The 24,797-nt window shown below is 41.9% G+C and overlaps 1 protein-coding gene across 2 annotated transcripts in view; it reads left to right on the top strand.

The window, feature by feature from the left end:
- Positions 1-24,589, top strand: part of LOC308334917 (B-cell scaffold protein with ankyrin repeats-like) — a 30,136-nt gene extending 5,547 nt beyond the window's left edge. Inside the window, exons 6-15 of one of the 2 annotated variants that reach the window (XM_080791813.1) lie at positions 1,097-1,217; positions 3,467-3,663; positions 14,160-14,226; positions 14,947-15,207; positions 18,074-18,136; positions 19,132-19,334; positions 20,557-20,617; positions 22,824-22,903; positions 23,103-23,137; positions 23,335-24,589. In XM_080791813.1, coding sequence (XP_080647939.1) covers positions 1,097-1,217; positions 3,467-3,663; positions 14,160-14,226; positions 14,947-15,207; positions 18,074-18,136; positions 19,132-19,334; positions 20,557-20,617; positions 22,824-22,903; positions 23,103-23,135 — 1,086 coding nt within the window. In that variant the 3' untranslated portion in view covers positions 23,136-23,137; positions 23,335-24,589. Of the gene's footprint in view, positions 1-1,096; positions 1,218-3,466; positions 3,664-14,159; positions 14,227-14,946; positions 15,208-18,073; positions 18,137-19,131; positions 19,335-20,556; positions 20,618-22,823; positions 22,904-23,102; positions 23,142-23,334 lie in introns of both variants that reach the window. The other variant, XM_080791814.1, reaches the window with a different exon arrangement.
- Positions 24,590-24,797: the final 208 nt, after the last annotated feature.

Here is a 24,797-nt window from a genome sequence, read left to right as displayed (position 1 = left end):
AATTGCATCAGCGTATTTCCATTCTTTCTGGGGTTTTCTTCATGCAAAGGTTCTGTTTACCATCTTCACTCGGAAACTGAAGGGATGGCAGCATTTGAGACTCCAGTCAGCCATGAACACTCAATGTGATTAGATTTATTTCGCTGATGAGGCAGCTTTTGAGCTGCCCACTTCCCTTTGCCAAAAGCACTGTCTTGCCAAAGAGGATGGAGACAATAGAAGATGTTGTTGTTATCCTTTAGAGTTACAACTTTAAATTACCGATACACGACACTGATTACTTGCAGTGATGTGAGTAAACTCAACCAGGCCCCATTACACAACAATTGAATTTACAATATTTTTTAACAATGCGCAAAGTCATTTTATTTGTGGGCCGTTGTTTGTCATACTTTATTATGCAACGTCAGACTGAGATCTCTATGCCTGTTTTCATTGTCAAATGAATTGGGATTCCGGGTCCTCATTGGAGCCATGCCACAATCCAAGGTTTTAGTAGTTGAAGTTTACATATTAGTTTTCTGAAAAACCCATGTTTCTATGTCAGTGGTTCTCAACCTTTTTCATGTCAAGGACACCCAGAATTATCTGTATTTGGCTGTCGACCCCCATCTGAAAATATGTTGTTCTAGGGACCCCCCAGAAGCTAAGATTTGACTTAAAACGTTCGCTGTGAAAGAATATAAATTCAAAGATTTGCTCCACAAACTTACTTGTGCGCTAAATTTGGGTGCACAATTATTTGTCAGGATAGTGCATTTCCCAACATTTTACAAATGTCCCTGCTTTGCATGTCCTTCCTTAGCCCGCTCTCACCATCTCGTCAATATAAAGTAAAAAATGGCTGCTTATGGACATGGAGACTATAGCGTGCCGACGGTCATCTCTATGGGCCGAATATAGAAATATAATAGAAATATAAATAACTTCCAAAATCAAGGATCTTTGATTAAGTATTTTACTTATCAATTGTGATTTATTTATTTATTTTTATATAATTGATTAGTTAGATTTGCACACCCTACTGTACGTACTGACATACTGTATAGAATGGTGTTGTAGACATAGCGTGGCCTTCATTCTCTCACCCTATCAGGCTCTGCAGGTGTCCTGCGTGGAGAAGCTGGACCAGAGGCTAGCCTCCATCTTGCTGGAGAGAATGCCTTCCGGGGGGTTTCAAGGACTGCAATCTGATAGTGACGCCGCACCTGAAAGAGGTACAGTATAGGAGCCAAACATTTTGAGCTTTTTGTCAACCGATAACTATATGTCATGTGAATTCTGAATTCACATGACACATCACATTACAGTATAGGCCTATATTTCAAATTCACTTCCACTCAGTGATTAGTTAGTTATTTGGCATTTGAGCCACGGACCACCATTTGATGAGATTTAGATTTATTGAGGCCCAAAACTAAAGAATATTTTGTTATCGTAGGCCAAGATGTTGTCCACAATTCAATGCTGTTGGCAAACGTTGATCAAAACAACAATTCTTCTACATTCTCTAATTGTGTAGACTTCTTGTAAATTAACTAATTAAGTAATGCAGATGTTTAACAATAATGTATAACTCTTGAGAGTTAAAGATCTATATGGGTCCATTTGGTTACCAACTCTCCATCATTTCGCTGGGGACCACCTGGAACCCCCTCAAGGACCACTGGTGGTAACCCGGACCACTGGTTGAAAACCACTGCACAAACTCAATATAGCTCTCACTAACTTCCCAGTCACACAAATCATGGACCACGCCCCTTGAATGTTTTCAAGTTTTCATGTGATGAAATCTGTAAACTAGCCAAATAAGTTGATGCATAAACATTGATGTAAAATCAGTGAACACAGCAGTGCGCCAATTTGCCCCCCTTTGTGCCCATACAGAATGGAGCTGACTGATTTGTTTGCTGATTTGTTGGAGAACACACTTCATGGAGTATTGTTGCCGCTAAACATTCATTGCTTATTAAGTTGTTTGCTCATAGGATGCGTTTTTCGGGACGAATTTCAGAGCAAATTTTGGAGCACGGGGAAAATAATAATTGACCTCAAGTGATGCACACTGCCACCGAATATCCATTTTAATTAATGTATAATGCCAGACTGCATAATTGTATTATTTTTGTGATGAATAAAAAAACCCAATTGATAACACACACACACACAAAAAATAACACAGTCCATATTTGGGTGTAGGAACTGCAGAACTCCTTACAATGTATGGTTCCTCCCATTAGCCAATTTTAATACACGGACGCGAACGGTAAATGGGCTGCATTTATACTTATTTCACATTGGCTCATTCACAAACCAAGCTCATTCACACACTGGGGACGGAGGCAGTTAGGGGTTAAATGTCTTGCTCGAGGACACTTCGACACACACTCAATAATCTCCGGGGATCGAGCCGGGGGAATCTGTGGATTCCACGGCGGACGATCTATCTCCTGAGCCAATGCCGAGCCAGCCCTGTGACATTTCCTGTCACATTGCATTCCGGCTTTAATGATTCACCCATTACCTCCATTCATCTATGGATATCCACCGAGGAATAACTTAACATCTAAGTCTATTGGACGGACGATAATAAAATAAATGCAGAAACTCTGGTATAGAGAGAGTAATAATAACGCAGAGTGTTCCTTATGCTAAACCTCTCGTTATACACCATGTCACTACTGGCACGGCACAGTGTTCACAGTTTGAGTCTCTTTTCTCTCGCATCACGGATAAACATTTCTATCAATTCTTGCCTCATTATGCGGGATACCGACAGCCTCATCAGCCCGTGAGAATGACTCTTGACTCTGATAAAGACGGCATTTGAACGTGCTTTGTAATAGTTGTAAGATAGACAAAAGCCTGGCAAGGGGAGAACAGGGGGCGAAATAAATTTGGCATCTACAAAATGTCTTAAACCCCAGGGGGGTCCAGGACGGAAAATCAAAAATATTGGAACCTGAGACCTTGACCAGCCCCATTTACCCCTGAGAGCTGTTCATGAGGTGGACAGCCAGTCAGTGGTGCTCAAACCTTTTCAGGTCAAGGACCCTCAAAATGTTTTGTTCCAGGAACCCCCGGAAGCAAAGATTAGAGTTAAAAATGTTCAATGTTGCAAAGTTTTTGTTTCATAAAAATCCACCATAGAAACGTTATGAGCTACTTTCTGTCAAGAAATACCCTGCATTTGATTATGTTTCTAAGTGTCAGAGTTTGGAAGTGCTTGTTTTCAATAACACAACATTTTTCTGCCTCCTGCATTATGTGACATTTAGAAACAGGTGGTACGCAGGACGGTTGGGTGATTTTCAAAGAGCGCTTCCAAACTCCAACACTCCATGCTGCTCAATGTTTTGCCACTCAGTGTAGATGAGGGGGGCGTATCCTGATGGGAAAATCATGCATGTGCATACATACTCTCTATAGAGTCTATACTAACCTGTCCAAACACTGTCCGCGGCAGGGCTCCCTCTTGAGGATGTCCCTTCTCTCCTCCACTTTGCTGCCCAGAGAGGCCTTAAGAACGTGTCCAGTCTGCTCCTGCAGTGTCCGGGTGCTCAACAAGCACTGTGCACCGCTGACCGCCACGGACAGACACCCGTTGAGATCGCCCAGAGTCACGGCCACACTGAGCTTCACACCCTGTTGAAGGAAACACTGGTAAGCATTTTTGTGCGCCTCCGTGCAATTATCTGAATTTCTTCTTTTAAAAACATTTTTTTTCATCCCACAATTTTGTAACGCATTTTTCACCCATGTGTCAATTATGTAATGTGGTCCTGGACTCTACACACCCTCCGCCAACCTGCGGAGAGCAACGGACTTGAACTCATGCTTCCTTCATGCATGAATGTCCAAGTTGCTCCTTTACACCTGACAGGGTTGGACATGCAAACTCCACACAGAAAGTTATCTGAATCTATACGGTATATTTCAGGTATCAAAATATAATGAATAGCCTATATACAGTACACTATGTTTTTGGCCCTCTCCTACTGTATATGGTGTTGAAATGTTCTAAAATATCAGATTGAAAAAGGAGTGCTTGTTTACTTCGAGTTCCCCCCCCCCCCCCCCCCCCCCCGCGGTAAGTAATAATGACAAGCTTTGTGACAGGATGTGATCTTGCTCCGTGTTTACAGTCCAGTCGGTCGGACGGTTCTATAGTGTGTGTGTGTGTGTGCGTGTGCGTGTGCGTGTGGTGTGGTGTGGTGTGGTGTGGTGTGGTGTGTGTGGTACAGACAGATAGACAGACAGACAGACAGATCAGAGATAAGCTGCAATATCTTCCCAAAAGGCTAAGGGTTGTATAGGTTGCTGACCAATGAATGCAGGCTTAATCAATATCAGCCCATGGGGTTATATAGGGCAGCTAAAGTTACAAGGCTGACTGAACGGGCAGCTTGGTGAGCGACCTATACTGTATCCGTATAAGGAACTCACTATGTGAAACATGGCCGCAGGTTGGCCGTCAAACACAGCTGTGTCTGATGATGGTAGAATTGTCGGCTGAGGCGACAGGTGTCGGTTACCCGGGCACCGAGGAGTCAGAGTTACCCGGGCACCGAGGAGTCAGAGCACAGAGCGAGAAAACATTTTGCATCCTCCGACAGTTCACAATATGGCTGCATAACAACTAGGCGGATGTCTAGCCCAAGATGATTCAGCTGCCAGTAGCGCACGTACTTCCTCTGTGTCGGTCCACAAACGCCGGCAGAGGAATAGAGGGGACTGTCTGATGTCATGAACTGACAAACAACAAGACTATCATCCCAACACCACCTGCCATGTTCTCAGCCAACTCTCTGCACACATGGTTAAAACGCCTTATAAAATTGGCACATGAAAATAGCAGTATACAGGTATAGCAGATTTTTACAGTACAAGCTCACAAAACAAGGAGCGGTATAGACCCCTGGAGGACTAACAAAGTGGTTTAATTGGTCAAGAGCCTTTCTTCAATGGCAGGAGCTAACCACATTGGCTGAGGACAACCATTGATTTATTATTATTTTAACAAGGCAGAAATACATTCTTTTGACCCTCTGGCCTGCATACAGTAGGTGTCTCAGAGCAACACCGATGTGATGTTCAGGGAATGAGATGGTAATACATCTTTTCTTTTTTTCTTGCGCAGACCTTCTGCATAAAGATGTCACACTGACAATGTGCGTGCGTGCGTGCGTGCGTGCGTGTGTGCGTGCGTGCCTGTGTGTGATATTCCAGTGCCCTAGCTACATGATGAGTAAACCATTCACAGTGGGGGTTCTACCCCTGGTTCTGGGAATCATGGTCAAGGCCAGTGTTGGTGATGGATACCTTTGTTCCATCAATAATACATAGAGCAAGGCCATTAGATACAGGTGAAGTAGATGGAGGGAGGCTAGGCAGAACAATCTGTGATTCTGAGTTTGGAGGCCATTCTCCTTGTGAAAGATGCCGCCTAACCTCCTCCATCTAAACAGAGTCATCTATATTATATATAGGGCATAGCAGTGGCGGACATTATTGAGGTGCCACAGATCGAAAACCCATTAATTCTTCTTTTAATGGTTTGCGGAAATATTTTTATTTTTATTTTAAACCTGGATCGAACCAAGCCATTTGATTCTGTGTAAAAAAAAACATTTAAAAACCGCCCGTATATATGATGATTTCGGGTGTGACAGTACAGTACAGTACAGTACAGTACAGTAGAGGGACCCCCGGGGGCCCTCACATGGTAACTCTCTCATTTCTCTACCGTTTCGGACGCGGGGCGGCTCCCCGGAACCGGGCCGGGCCGGAACTTCCAGGGACCCCCACACGGAGTTGCACCACTCACTTCACACGGGTGTGATTTTTAAATATATTGGACCAAAGCCGGAGATTATGTTCAGCCTGTTCATCTGTGGACACATATTCTCCGGCACCGCCAGACCGATCAGCATGAAATGTGCAAGCAGCCAAGCACACTTCCAGTACACCAAGAAATGACTTTTCAAATCGGCCTCATGGCACTGGCAGTGCTATAAAAGGCTGCTTCACATTTTGGTTGAACTTTAGATCATATCACCTGTATTGTGTGTGCAATAGGGTGGCCATTTTCTGATGCAAACCTCCGCCTGGCAGTGCAATAAATAAAGTGCTGCGTGTCACCCACTAATCCAAATGGTCCAAATTAACCATAGACTTAATTAGACATTTGACAAAGCTAGTGGACACTGTATTCATAACAACGCTCTTTGCAATTCTAATTCCATCTGACATTGAAACCCATAATCAGCACCTGTGTCATTCAGCTTATTAGTGACACAGCCAATAGAATGTTGCCTAATTCATTGATTCATACATAGTGTATTCTACAATTCTTTGGTCAAACAACACATTGAGTACCAATTTACAGTATGGCTAAGTGATGGTTGTGTTTGATTGATTGAATACTACCATCACGTTGTTAACAGTATACAGTCAGAGGTTCTTATAGGCTATGCAAAATAATAACAAAGAAATCACAGTCGTGTGAAGTGAGGGGAGCTCTTATCATCATACTGTACATCATCATACATCACATGCTGATGCTCAGCCACTGTCCATTGTACTCAATTAATCAGTAACACATACAATAAATACAATACATATCTGTAGAAAACTTTGGGTTATAAGATAACCCTGGTTATGTAAACAAACATTAGCGAGCAATTCGCTTATTGTAATTTTCCCCTTCTGTCGGATATGTCTAAGAAGCCATATTATGTTTGTTTAACAATGTTTGATGTTTAATGTTTGTTTGATTAAAGTTTAACATAACTCAGTGGCATCAAAAGGTACTTAAAAGGTATAAGTGAAAGGAGGGGTAGAGGAATGAGAGGATGCTACTACCAAGTGTGTTCAAAGATTAGTTAAGGTCCTCAAGCTTTGCTGTCATTAACCCCCCACTGGCTCTGGTTAACAATACCAGTCGACGTTTTTTTGCTCGACAAAAAAGAGCTGTGTTTTCTCTGATGTCTTGGAAAGGCCCACGGAGAATTTCCCTCCTCAAGGGAAATTTAGACACGTACCAACAGCTGTTGCGAATATATTCATCCCCCTAGCAACGCTGCTAATTGTGAACGATTACAGATGGAGCGAGGTTTGATCGGATTGCTCCAGTGAGTCGACGTGCGCGCCGTGAGCCTCCGTTGACTGGTGTAAACTGACAGGGTAACATTGAAGACAATCAGAGGTCTCTCCCTCTGGGAATTACCCACAAGGCTGTGGACGTTACATGTCACACAGAATCGACATGCACCAGCAGGACAGAATAATTCTTTGTGGTTTTGTGAGGGGGTTAATTAAAATGAGTCCTGACAACTAATAAAAATATATATTCAATTTATTTTACAGCCGATATGCATATATATATATATATATATATATATATATGCATAATATATTCCATATGTAACTGTGCATTGGTATAAGATGGTTGAGATGCAGTGGAGAACTGTGTGCTTTGTTTGAGCTCAATTAGTTGGGCACTTTCATTAACACATTATGCCCCCTTACCTCCAATTAATCAACCCATGATGGAGGAGTAGTTTGGGGCCGTTGGTGGAGCAACAAGCTGCCAATAAATCCAAGATGGATGGCTTCCCTGGATACGATAATTGTGTCCGTATATAGGATCGCCATTCCATCCACTCACGACACCCACAACATTGCTAATTAGCACCGAGTCTGAACTACATCTGACAGGAAAGCTGTGTGTGGAACTTTATGGAATAGTACTGGGGAACTAAAAAGAAACGGCAGATAAACTAGATGGTAGAAATCTAGACTGTCATTCAAACTGATTAGTTGCTGTTAATTACCGGGACCCAGCTGTCATGTCCAGTAGAAATGTGGAAACGAGGAATAGGTCTACGTTTATCTCGGACTGAACTTTGAGATATAATGGAAATAATTGTTTGCAGTACCTTAAAAGAGGTGTTGTGTTTAAATGGTATTACTCTCAATTTGTCTCATTACTGCTCTTTAATTGGGAGTTGCCAGGCAACTGCAAGCATAAGACTATGGTAGAAGATTTTGCAAAAACGGGGTAAAAAGCTATGAATGTCTTGCGTATGAATCCTTTCTTTGAATAACCAAACGCAGCCACATTCTCTCCCTGAATTGAACAGTTGGTCACAAATTCTAGCTAAGCCATTTGCATGCCATGTCAATTTGCATATCTGTCATGCTGTACAATGACCAGATTGTGTCAGGTCATGTGATTTGTTTAATATTTGTATGATACGGTTGTCTTATGGCTCTGAAGGCAAGTCAGTAAACTGACTGCTTCCCCTGGAAACACCGTTATTGTGGAGCAGACTTTTTGAAAGATTATCTCAGATCTCATGAACCTAACGTTTTCATAACTCAGTAATGGATTTTTGGCTTCATGACTCTTGCAAGCAATAAATCCTGTTTTACTGATTAATAATAGTTTTCCAGACTGCGTGGAGAGGTTTGTCAGGCTATTGAGTCAATCGCTCATTGCTATCCCTTGCCAGAAAAGTTCACAGAAATCTTTAGGCCTGATTTTTACTTGCGTATGCCAGATCTACAAGCTCACAACTCGCCACACACTTGAGCTTGTAGATCTATTTGTGATGAAAGCACGACATAATTCACAGTGTAGTGTTGGTATGAACCAGGCATCACAGCTGTCGAACCAGAGAATGAAATGTGATGGATTATGTTTCAAGAAGGAAAAACACAATCTCCAGCAGGCTCTACATCAAAAATATTCTTTCTTTGGACCCTATTGTGGAGTATGTGACTTGCAAAGATTGAAAGCACAGATGGCTCATGCTTGCTTGCTGGCAAAAACATACCCACCAGAGCCCGGGATAGCCAGTCAGTGATTCAACTGACTCAACAGCATCCCATATATTCACATTATTCAGTCACTCAAATGAGTTTAAAATGTTCTCCTACTGACAAAATAATGTTTGACTAACGCTGTCAGTTTGTTTTTGGACCGCAGTGCGGCAATAGTGATGGAGTGATTTTTTTCCTTCCAGAATGCACCAGAGGTTCTGGTTTTAGTTTAAGAACTGCACCTGCTAAAACATTTGCAATATTCCATAAGGAACCGCCTGCAAAAATTACTGGCAGATTATGCTAAAGTGCAACACCAAAGTATTACAATTTGATGCTAATGTACTTAACCATGCCATAACCTCGACCTCCTACACGCATCGGCTCAATTTATGTAATTTAAATAGCACTTTATGTAGAAATAACACTCTATAGTGTATATACACTTTTTTCAGATAGATATTAGGTTAGGTTCTTATCTTACGTATGATTCATAATGACTATTTTTATGTATCTGATGTATTACCATGTTTTTTGTTCTTGTTTACTGTAAATCGCTCTGGATTAAGAGCGCCTGCTAAATGCCTAAATTGAAACCAAGCCTCTGCCTATCGGTTGTTCCCCACCTTTTTTTCCGCACGCGCGCGCACGCACACGAACGCGCACACGCACGCGCACACGCACACACACACACACACACACACACACACACACACACACCACACACACACACACACACACACACACACACACAATGTTTAAAATTGGGTGTCCGGGAAGTATACTTTGCTGCAACCAGGAATATTATAATAATGTAATTGAGTCATGAGTGGCTGCGTTGCTAAGAAACGGCACACTGAGTGACTGCCTATGAGAAGATCCTTGGCAAACGTGAGCTACTGTATAGCTTTCATCCTGCTACTACAATAGAAGTGGCGTGTACAATGGGAATACAGTATATGAATTCCCTATTAAGGATCTGAGGCCCATTCTACGAATGCCTTCTAAATCAGTGTAGTTCTCACACTTTCAGGAATTTTCAAAAATGTTCAACAATTGCAGATGTACAAGCTCTTAGTGTAAGCTTGTACCTGCTATTTCTCAATAGGCAAAGAAATTCATCTGAAATTACACAGATGCTTTCCCCAGTATAAAAGCCTTAAAAAAACGTATCGGTCAAAAACGAGACATGCACATTTGTTGTCCGGAGGCCATCAAGAAAACTGAAACAAAAACTAAATAATAATACTGAATTGCATTTTCATAGACACTATGGTGAACGATATAGATCTTATAGTTACAGTGCACAGAACAGCCCTTAATTCTCCATATGCAGACCATATGGCGGCCAACTTACCATGTAAGTTAATGGCAAGGTGCTACCTGGTGCAACTTCCCATTCACCCCATTCATCCAAACAGAAAAGTCCTGTCTAATTGTATTAAACAATGTCAAACTCACCAACATTGCTTGAATTATTCTCTTTCTATCCTCAAAGTGTTTGTTTCATAAAAATCCACTGCAGACATGTTATGAGCTACTTTGTGTCCTTGCAGGTGATTATTTTTCTAAAGTTTGGAAGTGCTCGTTAGATATCACTCAACTGCCACCTGTTTTGAATTAGCACATAATAATGCAAGAGGCAGCAGGACATTGCTTTACGGAAAACGAGTGCTTCCAAACTCTGATGGAAACATGGCCGCGGTCCGCAAATGGGCAATTCCACGAAGAGTTCCTTGGACCTGACTGAGAACAATATATGACAAATCCAACATAATTCTATAAATAATAATAATGTACTAGTAACACTAGTTCAACACATCAACAAGGCAGAAGAGTATAGGTTTGATTCATACTTAAACTACACCCCCCCCCCCCCCAAATAATAGGTAGTAGGCCTACATTTTTAACCACTTAAATGTCATTGTATGTCAAATACAGTAGCTAAATTAGCCTATATACGAGCTGCGATGTGATCAGCACGTTTATCTGCTACTTTCGCAGAATGTTCACTTATTGTCGGTAAATGCTTTGCAAGATGTTCACCTATTAAATATTAAAAGGGATACTAGAGTTAATGTGGTTAAACGTGGTTGATACCGGCCCAGCATGAATCCGAAATCATGGCAGGAGGATTAATGATATGCCCCATTATGGTTTTTGTCGCCATTACCTTTTTTCCCTTTGAAAGAGTTACAACCTGTGACAGGTGGTGTCTGACAGACAAATATGAACTGAGTATGAACTGGAACGCACAGTGCAACATGCAACTTGTTTGATTTCAGATGTAGGGCACAGTAGGGAGCTGTGCTTTGAAGTAATCTCAGCACATTTTCTGTACTATAGATTAGAAAGAGATCACGCTGGCCTGCATTGCACCTCTCTTTTCAGACAGTTTCTCATATGAGCTAAATCATCTTGGAAAGTAGATTACTGGTGGCGGTAGCAGATGAAAGACACCAGTGTAATAATCCAGCTCTCAATTCAATTACTAAATCACGGACAAAGCGTGTACAAGCGAGCTGTATGTTTTGTCCTGCTTGTATACTAAGGGAATATACAGTATGAATCCTTCAAATAATGATACAATGAGAGGTTTATGAAATAATGGAATGGAATGGAATCTAATGTTCTTTTTTTATGAGTGAAGAGGGCTGCAATAAGAGTGAGAAAGTGACTGAAGGCGCTCTTTGGTGAAACCAGACGAGGCAAACAAATGACTAATCACAGACAGGGCTCACAAATCAATCCAACTGGCTTGTGAACCAAATGACATGTTTGAGTGGAAAGGGGAAGATTGTCTGTGATTTATATTATTACTATTATACTGAGAAAACAAAACTGTACAGGTTAGACTTCTACATGCAGGCCTTGGAATACCACACGACTGACTGATACAGATTTAAGTCACCCCAGTTGTTTCAACTATTGTTGCACTCAATTAATACACAAGTAAAATACTGAGTTCTTTCTGAGCCACTGGAGGTGAATGTAAATCAGGGGTATTGTGTTACAGTGCGCTTCAGTTCCTGAGGGATTCTCACGGCCCTCTACCATATTGCCGAATTTCGTGAAGAACTAATTACAGAAACAATAAGGGGTCTACGCCATTTGGGCTTGACCCCTAATTATAATGATTGTATTAATATAGCGATAATCCCGGATTGATACAGGAGAAATGTACGGTATGAATTGAATAGCGTGTAGTGTGTGTGATGTTTGGCAAAATGGAGTAATATAAACATTAGTTTGTTGTTTTTTTGCAACAATTTTCTTCATTTTGTTGAGTAAATGCATACATAAACAATGTGTGCATAAGTTGTATACTGATGATGCAGTTATAGGTAAAACAGGAATTGCTCGGTTATAGCGCCACCGTGAGGCTGATTTGGAAAAACAATCTTAGCCAATCAAGATGGAAGATGGGAAATGGTGCAGATCTGTGTTGATCACATGACTATATGGAGATAGCGTATACCGAATTGTGTGATAAAAAATGTACGAGTAATCTACGGAAATGTGTTTTGCCTAAATCAGCCTCATGATGGCGCTATAACAGGCCGTTGTGGAACATTTGGGGCAGAGGTTCGTCGTTGGCATCCAGGGAGTGTGTGGGCAAAGTTTAGCTTATCTGTACACGGATGGACGGACGGACGGACACACGCACACACACACACGGACGCAGTGCAAAACATACTCTCTCCCCATGCCTTTGGCCTGGTGGAGACAACTAATGTATAATAATGAATTATAAGGGATGACGATGATGATGATGATGACAGAACCTTGCAGTCATTTTCAATTGAATGCATTAAGGGAGGGAGGATACTCTATGGTTTCCTCTCTGAAACGCTTTGGACCGGAGTGCACAATTAAGTAAACAAATGTGATTTGAATTTGATCCAACTCATTATATGTGACCAGATTTGACTGAGAGCCTGCCATCGTACAAAATCCAGCTTTAAAAAAAAAAAAAGAGTTAATAGCACAGGCAGACTCTTCACATACTAGAGCATGTCTGAAATAAGTGTCAGAGCTGAAATCGACATAAATATGAAATAAACGCTTAAACATGTAGCTAGGCGTAATGTTAGAGACCACAGAAGTGAACCTTTCAAGCCCGTTTTCTCAACTCGCTGTTTCTCTGCAAGACATTACTCTATAGGCCATATCTCCACAACTGATGGGCCAAACAGAACAACCAATATGTCAATTTGAAGCTATGACATGACATGACAAAATTCTAAAGAATCCAATGGCAGTCCCTCAGTCCAATTTAGTCACATATACCGTAGCGACCATCATGATTGAAAACACTTGACAGCATTCAGTGTCACTGTCAGTCTAATTCATGTCAGCACAATAAATGTCAGAACATCAATGTCCGCACATTCTACATCATAACAGATCTATACAGTTTCAAATACATGGGTATAAAAACGACTGGGAGTTTTGTAAGAAAAACTAAAAAGATCTCTCTATTTAACCTGAAGTGTAATGACAGTACAGCAGTGTTGTTTTCGTCGACTAAAACTAAGACCAAAAATGTTCATCGACTGCCTTTTTCCACTGACGAAAACTACATGGAAACTAAATAAAAACTAAGCTATATGATGACTAAAACTAAGACTAAATATACTGACAATTTGGTCAACAAATAAAAACTAGACAAAATGTTAGGAAGGGACTAGAGATCCAGTATCAAGTCATTTTACAATTAGTTGCATGGTGAAAATAGCCGATCTACGAGCTTGTAGATCGGCTATTTTCAGCAAGTGCAAAAACTGTCATTACGATGTCATCACGGCCAACCAAAATACATTTTGTTCAACTAAATCAACTGTAGATTTAGTCGACTAAAATATTATGATATTTAGTCGACTAAAATTGACTACACTACACTTTTACACTAAAACATTCCAGGTAACTAAAATATGACAGAAACTAAATGAAAACTACTGAAGAGACTATGACTAAAACTAAAAATCTAAATGTGCTGCCAAAAACAACACTGCAGTACAGTGACTTAAACCAAGCCTGGGAGAGAGATGACTGACATTGCCAAAAGAAACCCACTAAAGCCACCACCCATAGCAAACTATCATGATTTATCACCGGTGTGTTAATGTCTGCGGGTAAAACACAAAGTAATGTAATCACCCAGACCCACACACAGCCAAGAAGGAAGACAATATATATTACACGTGTAGTTTGAGATGAGAAGTTACCTCTAAAAGTAGATTTTCTGTGGCCCGTTAGAGTCGTAAAACACTCATATGTCCTCACCGTCTGTTACAGAATATGTCTTACTGTCCTCTCAACGTCTGTTACAGAATATGTCTTACTCGGGCGAGGAGGACCACGGAGACGCGAGTGTGTATGAACTGATGGGCACGGCGGGTGAGTAAAAAAACTATTGAAGAGACTATGACTAAAACTAAAATGTGCTGCCAAAAACTGTATTCTCTACAATACCGTACGTACGGTATTCTCTAAAATATCTCATTACAATGGCCAGATTTGCTTTGTTTGTCATTCAAACTAACTATCTCTAATTGAGCTAGTATATGTCATATATGTTATTTGTAGTTGGTGAGGGTAGGCAAAATAAGCTAATTATGTAGCTTCAGCCTACACCTTTTTTGGTCATAGAAATGTATCTTGTGTATATGTATATACCGTTTCATTCTGTACCTGAACTGAAGACCAAAATAAAACATTGAAAGTGAAGTGAAAGTGAGGTACCCCCTGGAACTCCCTCAAGTACCCCTAGGGCTAGGACCCCACTTTGGGAACCGCTGATGTAGCCCACCATACCCCTCCCCCCGTCCCCTTGGGGAGGACATCTCTGGATCTGATGACATTATGCGTCCGAGAGCAGCAGAGACGCAGGGCTTTATCACGCCCATCTGCAGCTAGAGAATGAAACATGACGCCCCGTGCGTCGCTTTGCTCGCCTCTGACCCCCTCGCCGTGTAAAGCGCCGCTCTCTCTATTATGTTGCTGCCTTGGACAATAACAACCCACCGCAGCGCCACCCATATCTCCTAATAGGACAGAGATGCCGCCGGCGATACCACAGTGTAATCGGTTTGTGTGTGCATTATACTTCCACATCAGGGAACCCCCTCCCGACCTCCTCCTCCTCCTCCGACGTCCAGAGAGAGGAGGAGCACGAGGAGGGGAGAGCGAGCGACACAGAGGAAGGGGAAGAGGAGGAGGATCTCTATGCACCACTCGGGGTAAACGACGAGGAGGAGTACGACACCATCCTGACCTCCAACAGTGCGACGCTTATTGCCAACCGCCCGCCGGCGCCCACGCCTCGACCCGAGGCCACCACTGTCACGGCGGCGGCCCGCAACTCCTTCATAGCTCAAGGTGAGAACGGTGCCCCCCTCGCAGAGCGTCCATTGCTTTGATCTATAGGAAGACGAAGATATACATACACATTTATTAATCCTGTGGGAAATTCAATTTCAGCTTCATCCAGCTGAGGGGGCTGCATCTCGGGGGCCTTTCCCCGTGAGATGTTTAGGGGTTAGGCTGTCACGGTGAGACATGTGTTGGACCAAAATGTAGAACCACAAGCAGGCAGGCAGTGGTCAGACTGGGAGGCGAACTGGCGACCTTGTGATTACCACGCGACTCTATCTCTATACAACTAAGCTACTGCTGCCACGAAGCCTTGTGAGACTAAAGTCTCATACAACAAAGTCTTTATAGGGTTTGACCCATTAAGACCTAGAAGCCAACAAAGACAGACCCCCAAAATGATATGCATTTGGCCCCCGGATCCCCGTCTGAACATGTCTTGTGCCAGGGACCCCCCAGAAGAGAGGATTTGTGTCAATTCACTTTCACGATTTTTCAAAAATCTAAAGTCTAAAATGACACTTGTGGCCTGGGCCGTGGCTCAGTGGTCCAGGCACCTTGGCTGGTAATCCAGTCTGGCAGTGTGCCGCGGGTTCCCTCCCGATCCCGACGGCCCTCGGCATGTCTTCTCCCCATTTCCTGTCAGCCTACTGTCTGTCCCTCCATAAAAAAATAATATAAAGTAAGTGGAAAGCCACAAAAAAAAACCAACATTAAAATGACACTTGGGGGACCAAGGGACCAACGTGTCTTTATTAAGATGACAACTGGTTTGCAAATGAAGCCCATGGAGGCCCATCACAGAGTGGATGGTGGGCCATGCAGTAGCGTGGGACTTTCATCATACGGACTGATCAGATAACATAATCCTTTGTAAAGCAAACAGGGCTGAAGCTGTAGAAAGGACCAATTTTATCCTGAACGGCCGAGGGGCTCCCGGTGCCTGACTGTTCAATTTCAGCAGCGTGAATAATTCATGAGGCTGAAACGTCCAAAAGTGACTCGTATTATTAAGGCTTATAAATCATTGATACGGTTCCGACTTCTCTTATTCCCTTCTTCTCCGATGCATACACACACGCACGCACAAAAGCACAAGTCAGACAAGTGCACGGCTGCATGCACGCACATGCGCGCACACACACACACACACACACGCACACACACACACACACACACACACACACACACACACACACACACACAGCTATGATAATTGTTTCTCACAGGTAATCCATAGACAATAGACACACACACAACATACACAATATAAAAACAGTATTATTGTAGGGCACTGGGCGCCCTCTCCCCATTACGTAGTCCTTTAAAGATGTGCTTATCCTGCACTGAGCCAACTCAACGTCCCTCTGGGACTTACAGGGCAAAAAAATATCACCCCAATATACCATACACTCTCTGCATCCCAAAACAACTACCGGGCCCGCCATCTGCAACCAATCTGGACACGGCTAAGGCCAAGTCAGCCAGAATAAGTCATTACACATGTTTTCCATCGTCCAAATGTCCCCAGAGCACACGAGAGAGAAAAGGAGAGGGATTCTGAGGTTTCCGTCTATTGAGACAGTGGGAGCTTCGAACCACACAAGGACCACATTATGCACTACTATATATCCTCCACTCCCACTACACTGCAGCGAGCCGGGCTAGAGCAGGAGGATTGGGGAGATTGGGCTTGGGGCTGGGCCGGGGATTAGGCGAGGTGCCAGTTAACTGGAGAGAACCCGTCCAAGTGGAAATAATGAAGAGTTCTCTTCTTGTCATCTCTGCGGCTTCCAGAAGCACAGTAGTGGCGAAGCTCGCGTTGCTGAACATCCCCGCCGCTGGAATTCGAGGACTCCCCCCTATTAAGAATAAGTGGACATGCAAATGACATGGGTGGATATTCCTACACCTCCGTATAAGGCCGAGCGTAGTGTGTGTGTGTGTGTGTGTGTGTGTGTGTGTGTGTGTGTGTGTGTGTGTGTGTGTGTGTGTGTGTGTGTGTGTGTGTACGAGTCGACGCCGCTTTCGAGGGAAATCCCACTGATTCCAAAGCAGGGGTCGACCAGGAGGGAACAGAATCTATATTCATATATATAAACCACCATATCCATATCCAACCATTCATATAAACCACCATATCATTTTAGAATCTATAGCCATATAAACCACAATAAGGGTTTTCTGTTACAGTGAAATTGGAAGTAGAAAATAATAATATATAGGCAGAGTGGGACGTTGTGCGGTTTTATGAGTAGGGTGTGGGGGGGGGGGGGTATTGGTCACATAACCACTGCAATTCCACCACCAATTGACGAGGTAGAAATGCTATGATCAGCAAAATAGTGCAAGCGGGTACTTCACTATGCCCAATCAATAGCATCACTGAGTGTATCCGTCTCTCTGATTCAATCCAGCAGTACATGTATAGATTATCGGATTCTCTCTCAGAGACAAAAGCGTATAAAACACTCTGGAAAAAGTGAAACATTTGCTGTTTTGCAGATCTCATATTTCCACAGTATTTGGAAAACGCACTTGTATTTCCAAAAGACAGTTTAACAGCATTTTTCACAGACAGAACACCATTCTATCCACATTGTCCCCAATCCTCCCAGAAGGTTGCCGTTTTAGTAGTAGTAGTGAACCGGCACCCTCTTGTGGTACAAGTATAAAAATACAAAAAGGGCCAAATCATTATGAATACCATAGGTAGACTTCAAAGCAGAACATAGGGTCCCTGTAATAATACTACTACTAATAAATCTAACAACTATTATTTTTGTTAATAATAATAATAAATTATTATTATTATTATTAAGTGTTATAATGATTTAATACCACATTTCACGCCAGCTCTGTGTGTTTACAGTGTTTCAGAAGAAGCTGTCACACGGGGAGGCAGAAACACTGTATTCTCTCCCGACTAAACAAGGTGAGATTGGCTGCCTGCCACTATGTTAACATGACAGAATGGCATTATCATATCACGGTTTGATACCTGAAAGCTTTCCGTATAGCAACATGAATAACAGAAATACAAATACAGTGCAAAACAAAATGATAGAAATTGCACTTTCAGTGTTTGAGCATATAGCTAAATAAATCTGTTCTTATTCGTTTGATTCCACGAGAGGAGGGATTAAAAAATAGTTTCAGTCCAGGGTGAGATAACCCACTTTTTGTAACTTGCGATTGATAGTTCAAAAGTAAAACTATATAGTGTACCCATTCTGGGCGGGAACCCCTTTTGGTGTTTTAAGCATCATGTTATGCTTTAGCTGTTGAAAAATAGCAGATCTACAAGCTCACAACGCGTCGGGCTGCGATGTGTTGTGGTCTTGTAGATCGGCTATTTTCAGCAAGTGAAAAAAACAAACAGTCGTTACGACAGCATCAAGGCCCGCCAAAATACATTTTGTTCGACTAAATCAACTGTATATTTAGGACATTTAGTCGACTAAAACTAGACTAACACTAAAACATTTCAGGTGACTAAAATGTGACTAAATGAAAACTATGACTATGACTAAAACTAAAATCAAAATTTGCTGCCAAAAACAACACTACTGCAGACCTGGCCTTGTCCTAGCCCGGCCTTTTAATGCTGAGATACGCACAGACCGTAAAGTCCATATAGGTTGGCTGGTTCGACCCATTTTCGAGATACGCAAAGGACTTATAGAATAGACGGTCTGCGTGTGATGACATCATTATCATCATACCCGGACGTTATGCAGGAACGTCTACCGAGTGGCAAAAAACTACTTTCTGGCCTTGACAGCCCATATACATCCACACAGAAAAGTCCTTTTGCGTTTAACTCACTTTGCCACTTACTTTACGCATGCTCATACATACCCTCATGTACAGCATATTTATAAAAGTACTGTTTCCATTTGAATTGTATGGCGACTTGTTGTTGCACAGCACCACCACGTAAGCGAGGGCACAGTATCTCCACCACGTATGACAGCATGGTGGTGCCACTGCCCAACCAGCAGAGCCCAGGCCTGGAGGAGCTCATCGAGCTACAGGAGAGGGTGAAGAGGGGCTCTCTCACCATGGACCAGGCGCTGAAGCACTTCAGTGACTGGCAGTGTGGCCAGAAGGACACGGACGCAACTCAGCAGGTTACACCCACCGTCTACGTGTGTGTGTGCGCGTGTGTGTGCGTGTGTGTGTGTGTGTGTGTGTGTGTGCGTGTGTGCGTGTGTGCGTGTGTGTGTGTGTGTGTGTGTGTGCGTGAGCCACATCCATCCATGATGATGATTAATTAACCCATTTAGGCCTGACGTCGAAATTAAAAAAAATCTTCTAAATCCTCAGTATCAGTATCAGTGGTGCTCAATATTTCATGTCAAGGACCCCAAACATTATATGAAATTGACCTCTAAACCCCATTTGAAAATATGTTCTTCCAGGGACCTCCCAGAAACAAAGATTAATTAAAAAACGTTCACTCTGAAAGAATATATATTCAAAGATTTGCTCCACATTTTCACGATTTTTCAATAGATAAAGTTTAAAATAATGTCTAAAACACTGAAAGGGATTCCCGCCCAGAATAAATTAACACAGAATAGAAGGGGGGGGGGGGTCCCATTGGCCTCAGTGCCCAGAGTGAGGTCCAGAATCAGAATGAGAAGCATGTTATTGACCTCCATGTCTTCTACATTGAAATCATCATGACATCAATGATAGAAGAAGCTCACAAGGGGAGCGTTAGGGGGTTCTTCCCTCCCTCTCTCTCTCTCTCTCTCTCTCTGCCTGATGTGGAAGTGCCACACAACCCCCCCCCCCCCCCATGGAGTTGACGCTCCATTTCAGTAGGATAATAAGCTGTTCAGGTACAGTGCCAACCAGCTGTGATGATGGAGATGAGGTTTGATCCAGTCTGCACATAAAATACACTAAACCGAAGACGTGTTTGAATTCTGCCATGTTTCAATGTGTGTTGATACTGCAGACTGCTCTATGCATGCTCTGTTTATTTACCTATCATTACACTATGCATTACGGAAAGAATCAGGTATACGTAAGCAGAACCTTTGGTTATTTTCATAACTGAAGGAAGGGAGCGAGATACATGAACCTTCCGGGATGGTATCCATCGAAGGTGTGCTCAACAAAACCAGGCATTAAGCCATATTTAAGTGTACATGTCTTTGGACAAATGTTGTGTATTCAGAAACCTTTTAATGGCGTATGCTCAAATTACAACAAAGTACAGCTTTAAGCTATGTAAGCACAACTGCACAAGGATGGTTAAATCCCAAGAACTTTGTGTATCAAAGATAATAAATAAGCTAGCATTTATCATGTGTATGAAATTGAATTGTTTTACTATTGCAGGAGAAGTTACGACAGCTGAGAGCCAGCGTCACCAACAACAGGGAGGACGATGGGGTCTATGGTAAATATGTTTTAGCCTTCATGTTCAAAACATTGTGGAAAACATTCAGAAGAAGTCAGAAATGACTTTCTAGAAAGAAAGAAAGAAAGTGCTGAACAATAAGTGCAGTTGTTGCTGGCCAGGGACAGGTCCAGTGTGCACTCCTGAGCGCCGAGCGGGCACCAACATAAAGCTAGGGTGGAGTTTGCATTAAATTTTGTACCTATCTGTCAACTGTTTTCTCAAACAAAACAAAAGGCCACATGGTGAAAGACCAATTATACTGATAAACAGAAGCTTAATGTTTCATCAGTGCGTTTGAAACTCTCAGCCTATCATGACTGGGAGTTTACCCTCTCAGTCATGATAGGCATGATAGGCAGTGGGTGCACATGTTAAACGAGTGCTTTAAAAGAAAATACAGGCTTCAGTTCTACATTCAAGTCCCTCACCCCACTTCAATTTGTTAGTTTAGCTTTTGCATTGAACGTATGTACAGAGAGAGACATTTCGAGCTGCACATAATTCATCTAACTTTCCTGTTCTACCTCAGATTTGAACCCCATGGTGTCCTGTGTAAATAAGTTCTGTAATTTTAGCAATTGCCTGCTTGTTTGGGGGAGAAACCAGAAACAGGATCTTGTCAAAGGTCGTGTCTAACCTAGACTAATCTCTCAAAACAGATTGAGGGCTCTGCAGCTAAATCTGTCCGCAACTCCCATTACAACATACATGTAGAGTTGTTATTAGGAATGAAAACATAGGAGCACCACCGGAAGAGAGCCGAAGGAGAGCGGATCTACACAGGATCACAGGATCGAAATGTCTCAATAGAGCAGATCCCCAATACAGTCACATCTTTTGATGATAAGAGCGCCCCTCACTTCACACAAGTGTGATTTATTTTCCCACTAAAAGCATTAGACTTACATAGAGCTTTGAAACCGAGAGTGCACAGTAGATTCTGGGTCCATTTTAAAAATGGTGTACCTGTACACTTTGATATGCACTTCAACTGGCAACTCTGTTCTTCTCCTCAGATAAAATCGATATTATTCATCACACGCCAAGTGAGTCTTTGAAATAGAAATATGGCATCAGTCTTCACCTGTGTTTGATGCAGTGTATCTATGTATGTGTGCCTGTTATTTAGAATTCAGTGGTTCCCAAATTTTCTCAGCTGGAGACCGTAAAGAGAAATTCGATGGCACATTGTGATGTGTTGTGAGCTTATTGATCAGCTATTTTCACCATTTTTGAACACCTTTGAACATTTCTCAAAATGTTTTGACTTTCTGTCATTTTCCTTATACTATAGTCTGAACATCATACCCCTCGCCTGAGTGAGGGGTATGTTGGTAGACCCGAAACCCCGTTTATACTGAGGATACGTCCCAGGTGCATCCATGCGATGTATTTTTAAGTGAAAGATTCAGATTCTTTTTAATTTAAGCAGTATGAAATACTCACCATTAATATAGTGGTTGCAACTGTATTAATTGATTGCCCGAGTCCCGTGGTGGTAGGTCTGCTCTGGTTGTGGTCGATATTAAGTAGTTCTGGTCATTTTGTGTGGGGGGCACTGGGGCCACGCAGTAAATCCAGTTCATCCACAAAACTAACATCATTTGTATTGTTGACCTATTTCTAAAATATCCCTTGGAACAATTTTTTGGGCATAGTGATATGGACACAAAAAACATAGTTCTGTGTGATAGAGGGGTAAAAAATGAACGAAAGTTGCACTAATATTTTAGAAATAGGTCAACAATACAAATGACGTTAGTTTTGTGGATTCATTTACTTTTACTGCGTGGCCCCCTGTGGCCCCCACAAAATGACGGGACTACTTAATATTTCACCAAAACCAGAGCAGAACTCCCACCACTCAGGACTCAGGCAATCAATTAATACAGTTGCAACCACTATATTAATGGCAAGTATTTCATACAGCTTAAGTTAAAAAGAAATCTGAACTATCCCTTTAAGATAAATGATCCCATTTTGTCATACATGTTTCCCACTAAAAGATATATTTTGGTTTAAATGTTACATAATGTGTACATGGATGATTTCCTCCTAGATGTTATGGGGAATGATTGATGTATTTTGGTTTAAATGTTACATAATGTGTACGTGGATGATTTCCTCCTAGATGTTATGGGGAATGATTGATGTATTTTGGTTTAAATGTTACATAATGTGTACGTGGATGATTTCCTCCTAGATGTTATGGGGAATGATTGCCGGCGAGGAAGCCAACCGGTAGAGTCTGGATTTTACAGCAAACCGCTTAAAGGACAATCTGTAAGTGTATGTTATAGTATTTCCCCTCTAAAGGGAGAATGAACTATGAGTATAGTAGTATACTATAAACATAAAGAAATATATAATAATAACCTTGGCTAAATTCTTGTCATTCAATTATGTAGGCCTACCGTATAGGCAGAAAATGTCCTACATTTCAGACGAGGCTGATGAATTTCAAACTTGAATTGTTTTACAGGCAAATTTATTTTGGAAAGCTGACAAACGGTAATGGTAGGTGAGTGTAAATTGTATATAATAGTATATGTAGCGTCAGATCTTCTTAAATTCATAAATAACATAAAAAATATATATACTGTATATACACACACACACACACACACACACACACACACACACACACACACACACACACACACACACACAATATATATATTCAAGCTGATGAACCATATTTCATATATTTACAGATTCCACTTCCAACCCACTGACAAGAGTGAATGCTGTGAGATGTGCATCTCTTGTTTGTTTGAATTGTGATAAATTAGTATTTATTATTATTACTATTATTAGACTACTACTATTATTATTTTTGGTTATGCGCCTCAGAGTTCAGTGTGGTTTAAAAGTTTATTGTGCATTGACAAGCTTGTATATACGAGTAGTAGACCAAAGCAGTTGATCTGTGTGATTTTTTTTGCTGTCCTGTGAAAGCAAGGGATTGATAATAATGGCATTAGAGTGTACTATAAACACAATGTAAAAAATGTTCAACCTGGCCCAACGGTATGAAATTTGACTGAGGTCGATAAAAAAAAAAGGCTTCAAAATCCTAATTTCTTTCTGAAAAACCCATGTTTCTATGTCAGTGGTGCTCAACCTTTTTAATGTCAAGGACCAGCAGAATTATCTCTATTGGGCCACGGACCCCCATCTCAAAATATGTAGTTCCAGGGACACGCCAGAAGACAATATTTTAGTTAAAAATGTTCCATCTGAAATATAGACCTACCTACACGCTCGTAGTGCGTCACTCGGTGGCGCGCTATGAGCTTGTAGATCTGCTATTTTTTAATATCTAAAGCATAACAATGCTGAAAACACCAAAAGGGGTTCCCGCCCAAAATGGGTCGTTAAACCCTAAAGAAAGCTATGAGTATGGAACATTATGCTGATTAAATCTTAAGACACAAATAACGTGTGCTCCCGTCTTCCACTCAGTGTATGGGCCAAAACCTATGGAGCTTAGTTGTAATGTATGTTAAATGCAGTCATATATATGTTTATAATTGAACATATAATGGCAAGCTCATATACAGTAGTTACAGCCTATGCTGCAAACCACATGCAGAACTGGGATTTCCTGCCTTGCACAATGGGAGCATTTCTACTTCAACAAGTGTGTTGGAATCCAGAGGTTTGGACGTGTGCAAAGAACAGCTTTAGAAGAGGATATTGTGTCTCTGACTTTATGTTCAGCAACGTAACTTGGTTCCCAGTGCAAAACCATTGGAACCACAAGTGTCTATGGCATCCTGACCATATTGATTTGGACATGAATATTAATGCTGTGGTTCTCAAGTCTCAATGTGTATTTTCAGACATTAAACCACTTAAACCGTCAATGCTATTGCTAAGTAAACTTCACTTTGGCTCTGTACTTTGTCTCCCCCCCCCCCCCCCCCCTAGTCTACACCAGACCTTTTTGGTGAAAACTCATGCGAGGGAAACGTACAGTACTAGAATTTCGTGGCCGCTTCGCGGCCACGAAATCCCAGAGTTACTTCGCCACGCACTATGGGAAGAAGGAAATTGCGGGAGTTGACTCCACATATAGTAACGGATGGGTTATTAGTTATTATGTGTAGTGTAGTGTAGTCAACATGTTAAGGCTCGTACACACTGCCCGGTATTTGCTGCGATTATGCTTTCG

This window comes from Protomyctophum bolini, assembly GCF_963924005.1.
Source record: "Protomyctophum bolini genome assembly, chromosome: 20".
Taxonomy (NCBI): Eukaryota; Metazoa; Chordata; class Actinopteri; order Myctophiformes; family Myctophidae; genus Protomyctophum; species Protomyctophum bolini.
Note: the sequence above shows the minus strand (reverse complement) of the source record. Positions and strands in the feature narration are given on the sequence as shown.